The 15,426-nt window shown below is 46.1% G+C and overlaps 1 protein-coding gene across 2 annotated transcripts in view; it reads left to right on the top strand.

Annotated features, from left to right (window-relative positions):
• EIF2B3 (eukaryotic translation initiation factor 2B subunit gamma) overlaps window positions 1–9,319 on the top strand; it is a 117,725-nt gene extending 108,406 nt beyond the window's left edge. For both annotated transcript variants that reach the window (XM_004001908.6, XM_012124123.5), the window contains exons 11-12: window positions 1,279–1,382; window positions 9,164–9,319. In XM_004001908.6, the coding sequence (XP_004001957.1) occupies window positions 1,279–1,382; window positions 9,164–9,207 (148 nt within the window). In that variant the 3' untranslated portion in view covers window positions 9,208–9,319. The remainder of the gene's footprint in view (window positions 1–1,278; window positions 1,383–9,163) is intronic.
• The last annotated feature ends 6,107 nt before the right edge of the window (window positions 9,320–15,426 follow it).

Raw genomic sequence — 15,426 nt, 5'->3', positions numbered from 1 at the left:
CTAGAAGAATAAAGAAGGCTCTGAAATGCCATAAATGCTGGAGTTACTTTTTTGCATTTTACTAAAATTTTGGCACTTGGCAAGAATCTTTTTTATGGCCTGTGGATGATAGTTTCAGTCCTTGAAATGGCCTCTTTTCCATCCCCCAAGCCTCTTGGACTGCTTGAGGATTTTTCCTTAGTTGATGTTTTATTTTGTTTAAATGGACACTCAGACCGTTCCTACTTACCTCCTTCTCCCCTCCAGCTGCCCACTTCTGGCTCTTTAGGGACTGAATATTCCCTTATTAGGATAGATCTCATTCCACAGAGCCATCTTGGCCCAGAAAAACAACTCGGCAGTCCCAGGCTTCCTCTAGTCTTCTCCCCTAATTTCTTTGTTTGACCATGCATGTATGGATTCTGGAGTCAGGCAGACTTAGTTTTGAAATTGCTACTTGGCTGTTAATGTGGTTTTAGGTAAATGGTTTAACTTCTCTTAATCTGTCATCTCATCTGCAAAATTTGGTTATTTTATCAGAGGTAAAAATGATACTCCTAGAATCATCTGGGTAAGTCACTTCTGTAATGTATGTAGACTGCTTAGCACAGAGCCTGGCCTGAAGTAGGTATGTAATAAATGCTAGTGAAGATTTTCAGAAGGACTTTTCCCCCACCCACCCATCCTCGGAAGCCAAGAGGATGCTTTTTAAACACATTCAAATGCTAAGAGCCAGTGGTGCTACTCTTGAGAATGTGGCTTTAGGGTCTAGAGTAGGCTCTAATATAGCATGGAGTTGGCTTTTAAAATATCCTATTTTTCTAAATAATTATGGTTTTGATTAACCAGGGTCTGTGGTAAGAGCTGTGGGGTACCCATTATTTGTATAGCTTATCTCCTAGGAAGATTCACTGGATCTGAGCCTCCACTGAAATTTTTTATATATTCCCAGATGAGAGGCAGAAGCAATGGGTCAGCCCAGGGGTCAGGGCCAGCTTCCACCCCCAGACCAAAGGGTGGAATTTAGACCTCCAGGTCTGGGGTGCCTAAAGAACTGAAGTCATACTGTTTGTTCTTTTCAGGCTTTGGGTGAATGTCATTATGAGCATATACAGACTCCGGACTTCTCTAAAGCCCAATCCTCTCTTGAGGCATTCTGTCTTCTAGCATAAGCATGTAACCATGAACTAGACTGGCCAGCTATTCCTAGCATATGGAGGAACCAGAACCTCCAACCCATAAGGATGAGGATGGTGATGAGAGACATGGACACTCCCTAACTTGGCTACTGTGTTACAGAAGCAACATCCAGAGCAGCGTCATCTGCAACAACGCTGTAATTGAGAAGGGAGCAGACATCAAGAACTGCCTAATTGGAAGCAACCAGAGGATTGAAGCCAAAGGTAAACCAGAACCCAAGTTACAATCACAGATGCTATTGTTTTCATATCACACTAACACAGATAACGCTCCATGCTGATGAGAACTGGGGAACAAGCATATGCATACCCCACAGGTGAGAACATATAAATTGATAAAAGCCATCTTAGGAGGGCAGTTGACATCACTGTCACATTTTTAATTCTGACTTCACAGTTCCATCATGGAAATTTATCTTGTTGGATAAGTCTTCATATATATTTATGTAGCCTTACTACCAAAAAATTTAAAACATACCAGAAATATCTAATGACCCAGATTGGCACCAATACTTTACAATGGCTGTCAGGCATAAGAGAAAAGGGCCAGTGATCAACAGAGGCTCTGGAACTATCTCTGGCAGCCTCCTGCAGTCCTTGGGTACTTCATCTGACCTGGTAGTTAAGGGAGAGGAGTCCCATGGATTCTTGGCCTGGAAGAAGGTTAGTAGCTTCTTGAAAGCCATTGTCTCAGTGCCATCCTCAACTGCTTAGAGATGCTTTAGTGTTAGCTTGCTCTGCTCTGCAGCTATAGAAAGTCTATGTAATGCTTAAAAGACATACAAACATCAGGGTTTTCCTGCTGGGCTGGGCAAATTGGAATGGTCCATAATTTGGCTGAGGATTTTTAACCAAAAAGTAGCCAAAGCTCAAGATCAGTAAAGAGGGCACATTCCTTTTCAGATTATTCCTTAAACCTAAACTAGGGTGGGGTAGGAGAGTTGCTGAAAAAACTAAATCCACCAGTTCTGAGTTGGTGGAAGCCACCTTTTCCTTCTCCCAGTAAGTAAAGGCCTTCTTTCATTTTTTCTCCTTCCCTTTTTATTTTAAAGTCATATACCTCTCCTGTGAGCTTTAGACTCAAAACAGACCTGGGTTCAGATCTCAGCTGTGCAAATCATTGGATGGGCACCAGGTTGTTTTTAATTTCTAGGCCTCAGATGTTTGAAACTAGAAAAACTGAGACAATAATAACTTATTTTGGAGGATCGTTGTGAGAACTAAATACAGTTAAATGTGAGGATTATACACGACTTCTGGAGCATACCACGGGGCTTAGAGCTCCCCATATGCACCATGCTCTTGTGCCTCTCCGTGCTTTTGCACATGTCCTCTCTCTGTCTGAAATTCTTAATGATTCTGCCCAAGTGTTTTCTCTATAGAACCTTCCTGACTCTTTCCGTGATTCCTCACAGTCAAACTGAGCATTCCTTCCTCCTCCACACCTTTGTCAATACCTTAATTAAAGCACATATACAAATGGCAATTATCTATGAATCTATCTTCCCTACTAGACTAAGAACCTCAGACCAAGGACTGACTTATTTCAACATGTGTCCCTAGCTCTCGGAACAGGTCCTAGTTTATAGTAGACGTGGGAAGTGTACAGATGAGCAAATGAATTTTGGATCCCTTGGTAAAGGGAATCTGGGGGCATTTCAGGGCAGAGAGTTAGGGTTCCAAAAAAGACATTTGTGAGACAGTGGCAATAATCATGAGATCTCTTCTGACTCTTTTTCTAAACTTACTCTGATGAAGGAACCAAATGGAACACTGATAAATGAACTGAGGAGGTGCTGCCTTTGCCTGAAACCACCCCTCAGCCTTATTTCTTCACTAGAGACTAGACATAACTCTTCTTCTCACTGCCTTTCCTCTCACATTTCAAATACTTTCTTCCTCTACATGTGAGAATTGTCATTTCTAAAAGGCTTTTTCTGAGTGATACTAGTTTACCAATAAAGTTCTTTGTTGTAAGCAATATAAACTAACTCTAGGTGATTTAAACTGATAAAGAATTCATTGAAAAGATACTAGATAGCTCACAGCTCCACAATGGCTGCAGAATCAAGCTTAGAAAATGGGTTATAGCCAAGATTTACCCTCCAGATCATTCTGGTGAGGACACTGCTGCCATCCTTACTGAACACTGGATGCTACACGCTTTCTCTGCTGCTCCAGCCGCCCAGCAGCCCCAAAGTGGAATCTCTGCGGTTCCTATATTTTTGTGTCACTAGTTCCCAGCTCATGGTTTCTGGTGGCTGCACTAACAGGTCAAACGTAGGTTATCTATCCATGCCCTTGCTGCAGGAAGGCTGGCATTTTTAGTTCAGTCTGTAGTGGACAAACTCCACCTGGTGTCTCACCAGAGAGCCTTTGAGCTGGAGTGTTGGTCAGCAGTGACTTCCCAGCTGTTGGTACCTTCTGCCATGATCCCGTGCAAGCTGAAGGTATGAGCCTAGATGAGAGGGCTGGGACACGAGCTTGAACCCCAGCACAAGGGGGAAGGATGGCACTGCCTTCCTGAGGGGGCCACTGGCTTATGGCTATTGTATACAGCTTTAAAATGTTCTCTCGTGCACTGTCTTACTGGGTTCTCATGAAAGCCCTCTGAGGTAGGGATTCTTTATTGACCCATTTGGTAAAGTGGAAACTGAGACTTTGAGAGCTGAAATTTACCAAAAGTGGAGATCAGTCCTGGGCGTTCTTTGGAAGGAATGATACTAAAGCTGAAACTCCAGTACTTTGGCCACCTCATGCGAAGAGTTGACTCATTGGAAAAGACTCTGATGCTGGGAGGGATTGGGGGCAGGAGGAGAAGGGGACGACAGAGGATGAGATGGCTGGATGGCATCACCGACTTGATGGACATAAGTCTGAGTGAACTCCGGGAGTTGGAGATGGACAGGGAGGCCTGGAGTGCTGCAATTCATGGGGTCGCAAAGCGCTGGACACGACTGAGCGACTGAACTGAACACAGCTAGTACATGACACAACTGGGTCTTCAGCCTGAACTATTGACAGCCTCCAAAAAGACCAGAGGAAGAAGCCACTCTTGGCTTGCCTAGCAAAATTTAACCAGTGATACTCTTTTTCTCACTTTAGTCCATCTTTTCCCAACAGTTAGGAAAAATATATTTGGCCTCCATATCCTGGCTCTTTCTCTCCTCAGGAACCTCAGGTCTTAGCTCTTTCTCCTGCTCAACGTACCGGTTCACCCATACCTACCCTTGGCTTGAAGAGAAATTTGGTTTTTGATCATCTAGGCCCTATTGGTTGTTTCTTTAAAATAGAATTCAGAACCTCAGCCTATTCTCTGACTTTGTGGAAGGCCTTAGAAGGGATCCTTCAAAAGCAGGATAGGATAATCCATCCGCTCCCTGACCCCTCATTACATTTCTCTGTCCTTTTTGTTCTCTTCTATTTGGGTTTGTGGCCCCATGCAATGTTTCTTCTACCTCCTTCTTGCCTCTTTGCTTTGTAAATTAGCTCCTGCTCAGCAAAAAAGTAGAAATACCCCAGTGCTTTCTTGTTTTAGTCCCTCCTAGAGCCAGGAGATGCTTCCTTTTGTTGTTTTTACAGGCATATTTGAATGTGTGAACTCCATTTGCCACTGCCCTACAGGGTCGAACCCCCGCTTTCTTACATGCTTTAACCTGGAACCTCACAGTTTCTCCTCCTTCCTCTCCCCACTTCCAACAAAGTCATAGTGCGCCTTTCTTTTCCTTTGCAAGGACCCCTCTTAGTTTTGTGTGCAGAATGCATGAATGAATAATGAATGCCAGACAGTGAGGGTTTGAGGCACATCATCTCCTATCAAGGAGCACAGGGCTGGGCTTGCCACATCCCTAAGATGTCACAGGCTGCAATGTCTCCTGGGCTTTCTGGTTGTAACTAACACTTTGTGCCCTCTCGTTAAGGGTCCTGAAGAAGGGGCCAGGGAAGTCTTTAAACTGGAGATCCCCAACATTTCTTGCTCTGTCGTCTATGCTAGAGGGATCGCTGCAGCCAGCACAGTAGTCAGTGCCTTCCTGCCACAGGTATTCCTGGCCAGTCAGCCTGTTCCCACTATCACTTTTCTTTGAGGCTGAGCTATATTGAGAAAGCAAATTCCCAGCCATCAGTGTAGCAATCTCGACTTGTTACTATGGATGACCTAGACAAACATCAACTTAGGTCCTCACGAACAAAGAGGTCAGGAGATAGCAAGGTCCCCAGTCAGTCTTTCTCCCATGGAGGGGTTTTAGGAAAAAACATTCATCCTCAGAAGTAATACTGTCCTCTCTCCAAATCCCAATCATTTGCATGCCCCAGAGTCAAAGCATCCATAGCAAAAATGGGACTGTACACCGAAAACAGGACTCTCATAACCCAGTGTAGGCCCCACTGCCCTTTTCTAGCATTACTGGGAGAACAAGGCATTTTCTAGCAATTCCAGCCTTTTTCACCCCACCCAGCATGCTCAGTTAATGAGATTATCTCTGGCAAAAATCCTGGCAGCCAAGTTTGACCTCCTGCTCAAGCCAACTGAAAAGCTACAGCCAACAAAGTCAAAACCTGGGAGACTAATTGGACATTTCATCTGAGTCTCTCATTACTTGCAGAGAGAGAACTTGGATCTCTTCCCTGGGACCACAGTGATCAGTCCTTTGGCCATGAAAGTAGATCTGATGGGTACACAGGTCAAGTCCTGCCTAGCAGGAATCCTCCCCAGCCTCCCAACAGTGCAGCTTCTTGTATGTGACTTGTCATTCCCCTCTGTCTCATTGGTTTTTCCCCAGCTTACTTTCCTCCCTTGTGCTCTTCTCTTTAGGATCTTTGCTGATCTGATTCCAGTCCAGAACTTTTCCAGTGCGTTTATTGGTGCCCGCTTCCAACCCTGGCCAAGCAGAACTAGCACTGCTTGTTTTTCCCCTTCAGATTTCCTCCACCTTACTGAAAGTCTCCATAAAAATACATCTTCCCCAAAAATACCAGATACGATATTTCTCCCCGGAATCCCAGTGAGCAAGCCAGAGAAGGTGCAGGTATTTACTTGGAGCCTAGCAGAGCAGAATAAGATGTTGTTTGCCTCAGCCTGACACCTCATTCACCCCTCTGGTCTGGAGCACTAAGGACCAAGAAGAGTGTTAATAAAACTGGGACTGTCTTCAGAACATTCCAGTGGCCTGGAAACTAGGAGGAGACTAGGGGAAGGGAAAGCAGATGTCAGAATCTAGATATGAGATGAAATGACCAACTCATGGCCACAGAGGGGATAAGGGCCAAGAGGAACTTCTGGAGGTTCCTGGGAAGCTAGCCCAAGTCACATTTCCTTTGTTCTTTTCTGGTAAGTCTTACCTCAAGGTCGAGCCTGACTGACAGTCACACTCCAAGGCCAGCCCCAGCCCTTGGGAATGTAGAAGCCTGAGCGCTGTCTGGGCCTCCCTCCCATTCTTCTCACTGAAGGAAGCAGATGGCTTCCTAGGGCAGGACCACACAAGCCACACCCAGGTGCGTTCCGTAACTTCCGTTTAATTCTTACCAGGGCTCTTTACATCAGTTATCTTACTGGATCCCCACAACTTTATGAGGAAACCAAAGCCCAAAGACATGGAATAATGTCATCAAAGTCCAATGAGAATTCAAAGCTCTGTGGCTCAGAGCTCTCCTATTCTGGATTGTCACCTTTTCTTCTCACATGAGATTGCCTCTGTCAAATACAGTGCTATAACAGAAACTTTGTGAAAGGCCTAGACCTAGGTTTCTCTTCCTACTGGAGACCATTAGAGAGAGAGGCCCAAAGATGCTCTCGACCCCTAGCACCTTTGCTGTGATGCACCAGTGTGTCAGTTGTGTCCTCTCCGGCAAGGGGATTGGAGGCCTTCTCCTCTCTACATGCTCCTCTTCCTTCTGCTGTACCCTCACATAACCACCGAGAACACACATGCTTTCTTCAATAATACCACCTCCTATATTCTAGGCTCTGGGAGACTAGGGGTGTCAAGATGAGTAAGACTTGCCTTTTACTGTCCAGCTGCTCAGTCTATTATAGAGACACAGATAAGTTAAGAACTAAGTACAGTAAAGTTTCACGGGTATGATGTCAGGGTTCATTAAGGACAGAAAAGAGAAATCATTCAGTTCTTGGCACAAGGATCAGGCATACCATCTCAAAGGAAGGAATTTAGGCTAAATTTTAAAATTGCTGGCTATACACCAAACATACAAAAGGGAAGAACCTCTCAAACTAAGGGGAACCAGGCAAGCAAAAAACAGTCTCTTGTGTTGGGAACTGCAGATCATTTGGAAAATCTAGAATACAGTATGTAAAGGAGATGTAGTAAGAAACAAAGCTAGAAAGGTGGGTAGAACAGAAGACATGTCTGAAATCTCAAAGTTTCCAGAGCTTTAGTCAGAAACCCCCTTTCTACTGGCAGAGCAGAAGTAGGCTCCAGGCTGTGGACCGAAACATCTCATATTATCAAACTTGGTACCATCATCAGCGGTTTTCATTTTGCTTCCCCAAACCCTTCTGAGGCTGAAGTAGGGCTGCAGGAAAGTCAAGAGTTTCTGCCTTACCTATCAGGGTCACACTTAAAGTCCCAAGTATGGCAATAAAGATGTTGGACCTTTGGAGGTCAGGCTCACCTAGAAAGAATCCATTGTCAGCCAGGTGGTCAGCCTTTTCTGTCTGAGTCAGTAGAAGGCTGAACACTCCCCTCTCCCCTACATCTGCCCCAGGCCCTCAGGGAAGAAGGCATGCCTGGTTTCCCCTGCCCCTTCCAGACCATTGGTTCACTGCCTCCTTTCTATAGCTTCTACTTGTTGAAAGTTAACCCTTTTCTTACCTTTTACCACATAATTGGTCAGCTCCCAGGGAAGTCTCCTAAATGTATCAAGGGTTCAGTCTTCCCGCTTCCTCCCTCTCTTTTTCCAAACATCTTGGACAACTTCAACGGATTCATCAATGAACCATCCAGCCCCTCAGCTTCACCATTCCCTGATCATCTCAACTTTACCAACCTTCACTTCCTTGCAACTTTAGACACAGTCACACCCTATCCTTGTCATTTAACTACAGACCTCTGAAATCTTTCATGTGCCAGCAGCTGTGCTAGATATGATCATAAATCCACTGCCCCTGCACTCAAGATCCTTACAGAGAAATAGAGATACATCCGAGGTAGAGTGTTTTCACAAACCACGAAATGAACGGTTCAGAAGGGAAGGCACCACATAGTGGAGATGCTTCATTAGGGTATTTCGGGTGAGTAGGGAGGAGAAGAAAGGCATTTGAGACAGAGGAAATACCATATACTAAGGTCTAGAGCTACAAAACAATATGGCTTCTAAGTACAAATGGAGAAAGATGGAAGATAAAACTGGAGAGATAGACAAGGGTCAGGTCATAGAGAGCCTTATGGGTTTGAACTTTACAAAAATAATAACCACTGTTTATCAAACACTCAGTATGCTTTAACTCATTGAATTCTCACAATAACCCTATCGAGTGTGCAATATTATTTACATATGACATGGGAGACATCTCCCTTTCTCCTTTGAGTATCTCCATTTAACTATTTAGTCTCTTTTCCTCTCACTCTTTTCCCCCATGCCCTATCTTACACCAGAGTTTTTCACATTCCTCTTTCTTACATCCTTATGTCTTTGCTCATGCTGTTCTAAGAGCCTGGAATGCCTTCCCCTTGATACACTGCCTGAAAAAACTCTATTCATCCTTTAAGACTCAGTTCCAGTTCCCCTCTGATGGAACGTCTCCTGAAAGCCAGGTGTATAGAGTCGGTCCCCACCTCCTGGGTGGGAAGATGCTGTCTCTCCCAAAGGCCTTTTGGCAAGTTGTTTTTCCCAAGAGCTTCTAAAGAGCAGAGCCACATCGGAGAGGAATAAATGTTTATGAACACAGAATTAGAAGTAATCGGATTTGAAATGAAATCATTTGCTTCCAGTTCTCAAACAACCTTTTCTTTTTTTTTTTTTTACAGCCAAACGAGTGAACGAGGTGATCGTGGAGCTCATGGAGATCTGAGTTCTGAGCAAGTCAGATTCATTCCTTTTGGCCCCCAGAACTACAGATGTTGGCTGGCCCACCTGTTTGACTCTGTATTTATTTCCCAATAAAAGAAGGGCTCCCAAAGGCATTCTGGAGACTTATGGAGTAGTCGGGCTCCAAGAATACAGTGTATGTTCCTGTTGGAAAAACTGTCAAGAGCCAGCGTGTGAGACAAGATAGGACACGTGGCCTGGCTCTTATACACCAAGGTTATCAGGCAGGGGCAGCAGCTGTCTGGTGGTGAACCTCCCAGGAGGCCTACTTTCCAACTGGCTGGCCCAGTCTAGCCCTTAAAAGCATCTCCCACCTGAAAGGACTTGAGGGTCCATCAGCCCCCAGCCCTAATCAGGCTCTCTAGATCTGCAGGCCTAGTTGCTGCCATTGCCACCTCTGCATGTGATGCGCCTCCTGCAGCTGCCAGTGTGGGCAGCCTTGCCCCTGAATCTCAGCCCAAGACTTAACTACTCTGCTCCCATACCTGCCCACACAGGTTCCTGGCCCCTGCCACCGTGCCACCCCAGCCTCACCCTCCCACCCCTGCCATTTACTTCCCATCCTCCCAGTGCCTGGGAGGCATCCAGCCCAACTGTTATACCCTGGAGACCCTTAAAGCAAGCAGGAGGCAGCCCCTGCCTAGCCAACAATGCTATCCCCACAGGTTTTAGTGGAAGCAAGGACAATAAAAGAAAGCTGTGGGCTGAGAGAAGCCAGGCCCCTTCTCCCCTCTTCTTTAGTGAGGTCTGCCCAACTGGGAGAGGAAGAGCCAGGAACCCAGATCATCATTTGAAATTCTTACTGATTCTTCTCCAGCTGCACTCCTTTATATCCTAATTATATAGACTCTGCTGCTTCCGGTAATTGAGAAATGAGACTTCAATTCTCAGAGCTCCTCTGGAACCCCATCCACCTTGTCTTCACCGCCCCCGCTCCCAGATGCTCTACTCCGCTCCTGCCTCTCCCTACACCACTTTTACCTCCTGCAGGTGTTCGCTGGAAGATGAAAGTGGTTCCTGGGGTGAGATTTCACCTCCTAGAGTTATCAAAGTAAAGGTTTCTCTTGATGTGTTCACTGTGGGTGGCAGTAATTATAAAGAATGATTTGAAATACTGGTTTCTACATTGCTTCAAAAATCTGAAGTCTCTCAAGTTCATTTGAGTGATCCTGCCTGAATCTTAGTTGCTCTCATTGGACTTGTGAGAGACTAACTGAGCATTCCTCCTCTGGGGGGGCTCCACCTCCACCAGCCTTCTGGATTGCTCTAGAGCTCCACATTCTCCCCACTGGTCAGGACAAGGTTCCTGAAAGTCTGCCCTCATCAGAGAGAAGCGGAAATGTCCCAGCAGAGTGGTTGAAACCGAGAGGACTGTGGGGAGATGGAAATAAAGAGCTGTGGTGATGCCCAAGATGATCCCTTTTGGAGCTGAAATTAAATGTGTGGGGCAGCGATGGTGCTGGAGACAGTTCTGGCCTGGATAGAAGACCTGCGCTCTGGAATGTAGTCTGGCTTTGGACAGGTCACTTTCTGCCCCTAAGTTTACACACCTGCAAAATGGAAAAGTTGAACTGGGTGACTTTTAAGGGCCCTTTTAATCTCAGGGTTTATCCCCTCTCAGAGCTTTCTGACGCTTGGGGTCCAGGTGCAGAGATGGCTAGAGATGGGTGGGTTTGGAGGAAGGGTGGAGTCAGGGAATGGGAAGGATTGGTTATATTGTCCCAGAACCTTCCCACTCTCCTTTCTGATCTTCCCCATTGAGCCTTTGGCTAGAGGAAAAGGCCTCTCTTCTGCCTTCCCTTGCTCCTGCTCCAAGGAAAGAAGGGAGCCTTCCCTAGGGGAAGGCCTTTGCTGAGTTTGAGTCCCAGCTGGGAGCAGCCCCCAGCTTGGGACACTGCTGCTATTGTCTCCACCAACTCCCAAACTGGCTGGGTGCCCAAGATGCTTTGATTTCTCTTCTGTTCACTCTGTCCGCCAGAAGGCAGGACAGTTTTTGTTTTCTTTTGGCAACATCTCCAGAGGTTTGAAATAGAATGAGCAACTGAATGTCCACTGACCAGCTACCTCTTTATGGGACAGAAGCCAGAAGGCTAGGCAGGCAAAAGAATTGACAGGCTCTGCCCTGCCTCTCCGAGTAGTGCTGCATGAGGGGAATGAAGGAGAGGGGCAGGGAGCCTTTAATGGCAAATCAAGGAGGTCTCTGAGGAGGTGTTGAGAAACGGGGTTCTGGGAGCTTGCTAGATCAGACACAATTTGATGGCTACTGCTCCAAGAACCCCCGCCCCCACCCCCAGTAACACCTTTCCCCTACTTGCTAGCAAGAGCTCCCTGAGCCTATAAAGGGAGTGACTGCCAAGGCCAAAAGCTGAGCTTCTTCCCACTTCTTCACCACATTACTCTTACTAGCCCACTTCCATCTGCATGGGAAAGTGTGGGGAAAACTCTCTAGCTAGACCCCCAAGAGTGATCTAGGGGTCTGCACAGGCTAGTTTAGAAGCTGTTTCTGTTTGCAGAGAATTGCAAAGAATATACTTTTATTTTTAAATCCACAAGCATCCGTCCCCCTAAGGAAGTATTAATACATAAGCCAGGTCTTTGTATACTGCTTTCTAAATAGTTAAATGTGTCTGAGGAAAGGGGAGAGAGGTGTGGGAAGGACCACCCAGACAGAAGGTCTAGAAAGCTCAGCTCTGATGGAGCTGACAGGGAAAAAGGCTAAGCAAGATAACACATTCTACTAGAGGTCAGGATCCCCTGTCCTCAACCTGTGCTATCTGCCACCACTCAGAAGGCTTCCATCACGGGTTTTTCTGCCGTGGATAAACAGGGAAATTCTACTCTTATTTTTTTGGCTGCAGCAGATCTTAGTTGTGGCATATGGGATCTAGTTCCCCGACCAGGGATCGAACCCAAGCCCCCTGCACTGGGGACACAAAGTCTTAGCCACTGAACCACCAGGAAAGTACCTCTACTTTGATTCTTAATCCTCTCTCTTTATATCACCATCAAGGTAAAAGGCCATTCTCTGATCTCTGCTTGCATCCTCTAGCACTAGAGACTTGGCAGGTCTTATTGGCATAAATCTGCCTAGAGGGAAGGGGCATACAGTCCTAGACGTGGTCTCTAAACATAGTGGGGGGCTGCTAGGGCCTTTACTTCTCTCCTCCACATATCAGGGTTATTGACTTTGGCCCAGATAACAGAAGCCAGCCCAAAGCCAAAGCGTGGCGAGTGAGTAGCTTGGGGAATGGCAGGGAAAGAAAGCCTGACCTACTCCGCCCTCATGGACCCTACTCTGAAGCCAGGCTGACCACTTTCCCCAACAGTATGACTGTGTGTTTCGCCTCACCTTTCCTGGCACTGCTCCTAGCCTGCATATATTATCTCCTTTAAACCTTAGGGAAATGTCACACTATGTAATCTCCCCAAGATCTCATAGCCAGTAAATGAAAGGTCCAGACCTTGAACCATGTCCTTTCCTTTTAGATTCTGTCACCCTCCCACTTCTCCCATCCAGTTCCTCTCACTTCTAGAAGTTTGCCTGAGTAATCTAGCTCACAGTGGTTTCCCCTGTGGTCTCTGTGCTCCCTCTTAGGCTATGAACTTTTACAAAGCAGGTACCCTACAACCTCAGAGCTTAGAAAAGGGTGGATCCATAAGAGACCTTAAGGAATGTTTGTCCCATAAATCAGTAGTTAGATTTACTCCTTGGTGGTGATGAAGGATTGCTTTTCTCTTTTATTTGTCTTTGGAGAATTTCTCTGGTTTGGGCCAAAGACACATACCCAGGTCCAGTGGAAGTGACTGTGAACCAGGCTATTCCATAGTTGAAGCAAGCTGCTTATAGAGAGAAAAGAGAAGCTTCTTCCCTCCCGGTTCCCTGGGGTCTGTGGCTTTAGATCACCACTGGCTGAGCTCAGCTATGCTTAGGAACTCACTTTGTTGGGGAGAAGAAAGGTCACTTTGGAGCTCAAAGCAGCCAGAGGGCACTAGGCCCTGGTTGGAACTGTTAGAATTGCAGACCAATTCCTTTCACCCTGGTCTTTGGAGTTTACAAAGCAAGAAATTTTCTCAGGAGGCAGGCGCTGCCATTAAAGCATCCACGGATGTGCTGGACTTTACCACTGTTAGCAGTGGTGGGCCTGCTGTGGAAACAGAGTCCCAAGGCCCAGATGACTATAAATCTATTTCTCCATGGCCTTTATGTCTGCAAATCTAGCAAGAAGGAAGTCTCAAGAACTACTTACAGCAAATCCTCTCTACTTCTAGTCCTGATGACACCCAGCCATACCCATCTTTTGCTGGAACAGCAAAAACAATCTAAGGGCCCATACAACCTAGTTTAGAGGCTATTTCTATTTCTAGAGAATTGCTGAGGGTATGTATGCTTAAAAAAAATGTCGGTTTGTTTGGGGGGGGGGTGCATTTTTTGGGCTGCACTGGTATTTAGTTGCAGCACGTGAACTCTCAGTTGCAGTATGTGAACTCTTAGTTGCAGTATGTGGAATCTAGTTCCTGACCAGGAGTGGAACCTGGACTCCTGCACTGGGAGCACTGAGCTGCTGGACCACCAGGGAAGTTCCCTCGGGTGCACTTTCTTTATCTATAACAGGACCGTCTTCTCTATGACAGTGAGGAACAAAGTGCTATGCACATATGCTGTTTTTACCATGTAGTCACTACCTGGCCAACAGCATCACACATGTATTAGTTCCTCCAAGGCATTTTGCTGGATGAACACCCACTAGTGTTCACTCCCTCGGCCTAAAATTCCCCTTTCCCAGAACTGAGGAGAGATCTCCTGGGAGATTATGTTAGTTGACACAAGTTTTCAAGAAGCAGTTTGGCAATATGTAGCAAGAGCCATAAAAATGTTCATACTTTTTGACCCAACACACTTCTGGGAATCTGTCCTAAGGACATTCTCCAAATGATTGATACAGAGACAATGCAGTAATATGAAATGTTTATGATGTAATCATAAACAAATCTGGAAGAATTGACCAAGATATTGGCCAGAGATAATAGTAGTTGTGTTACAGTAATGCATTTATTGCAGATTCTTTTTATCTTTCTCAGACTTTACATGGTGGTATATTGATTTTACCCTCCTCTGCCATTCAGGGTTAATAAGTCAGGAACCTGCAGAAACAGCATGCTCAAAGGCCAGATAGTTGATGAAAGTTTAATAAAGGGACTATTTTCTCTTTCCAAGTCATTTCCAAGATTAGTTTCTGCAACTCTCAAATGACTCAGTCAACAAGTATTGAACACCTACTTATTATCTAGTGCGGCAGGCAGACTTTCAAGTACATAAATTGTATCAAATGCAATAATATATAAATTAAGTGTTATAAGGAGCACAAAGAAAGATGCAACTATCTGTTAGGAGGGTGGTGTGAATCAAGAAAGGCTTCAAAGGGACATGGTTAACTCATCTCAGTTTCAGAGTTTTTTTGTTTTGATTTGGTTTTTGGTTTTGGGAGGTTGGCCACACCACTTGAGCCTGTTCCCCACTAGGGACTGAACCCCGTTACTTTGGCAGTGAAAGTGCAAAGGCCTAATCACTAGACTGCCACAGAGTTCCCTCAAGTTCAGTTTTGAAGACGGTCTGCCAAAGCAAAAGGGCCCCAACATGTACAAAGGCAGAAAAACATGGCATAACATGGTGGATTTAGGAAATTCCGTGTAACTCTGCAGGGCTGGAAGGAACACGGAGTGGGTGTGAAGGAACTATGGGAGAGAAGATTTTAGATCCTGCAGGGCCCTGTACTCCACGTGGGCTTTGTGTTTTGGAGCTATAATCAGATTTGCATTTTAGAGAGATGACTATGGCCTCAGTGGAGAGAAGGAACTGAATGGGAAAAGAATGCACGCAGAGAACTGTAGAAAGAAGTCTTTGGGTCTTGGCTGGGTCGACACCTCTTAGCACTGATCTCTCCTGACTTACATTTGGCCAACGCCTCGCCTCTCCAAGATCTCCCTCCCTTCTGCTCCCCGAAGGCCCGGCGGACGCGCGGGCGGGGAAGCAAGGCAAAGGGTGGCCCTGCCTGGGTGGTCTCCTGCCCCGCCCCCCCGCGGCCCCGTTGCCTAGCTGCAGATCCGGCCGCTAGGCTCCGGGTAATTTGCGGGAGACTCAGCCAATGGGAGGGCGTATCCCCAGCCCGCTCCCTTTTTCTAGGACTGCAGACGCTTCCTCGGC

This window comes from Ovis aries, chromosome 1 (assembly GCF_016772045.2).
Source record: "Ovis aries strain OAR_USU_Benz2616 breed Rambouillet chromosome 1, ARS-UI_Ramb_v3.0, whole genome shotgun sequence".
Taxonomy (NCBI): Eukaryota; Metazoa; Chordata; class Mammalia; order Artiodactyla; family Bovidae; genus Ovis; species Ovis aries.
This window is presented reverse-complemented; position numbering and strand designations above follow the sequence as displayed.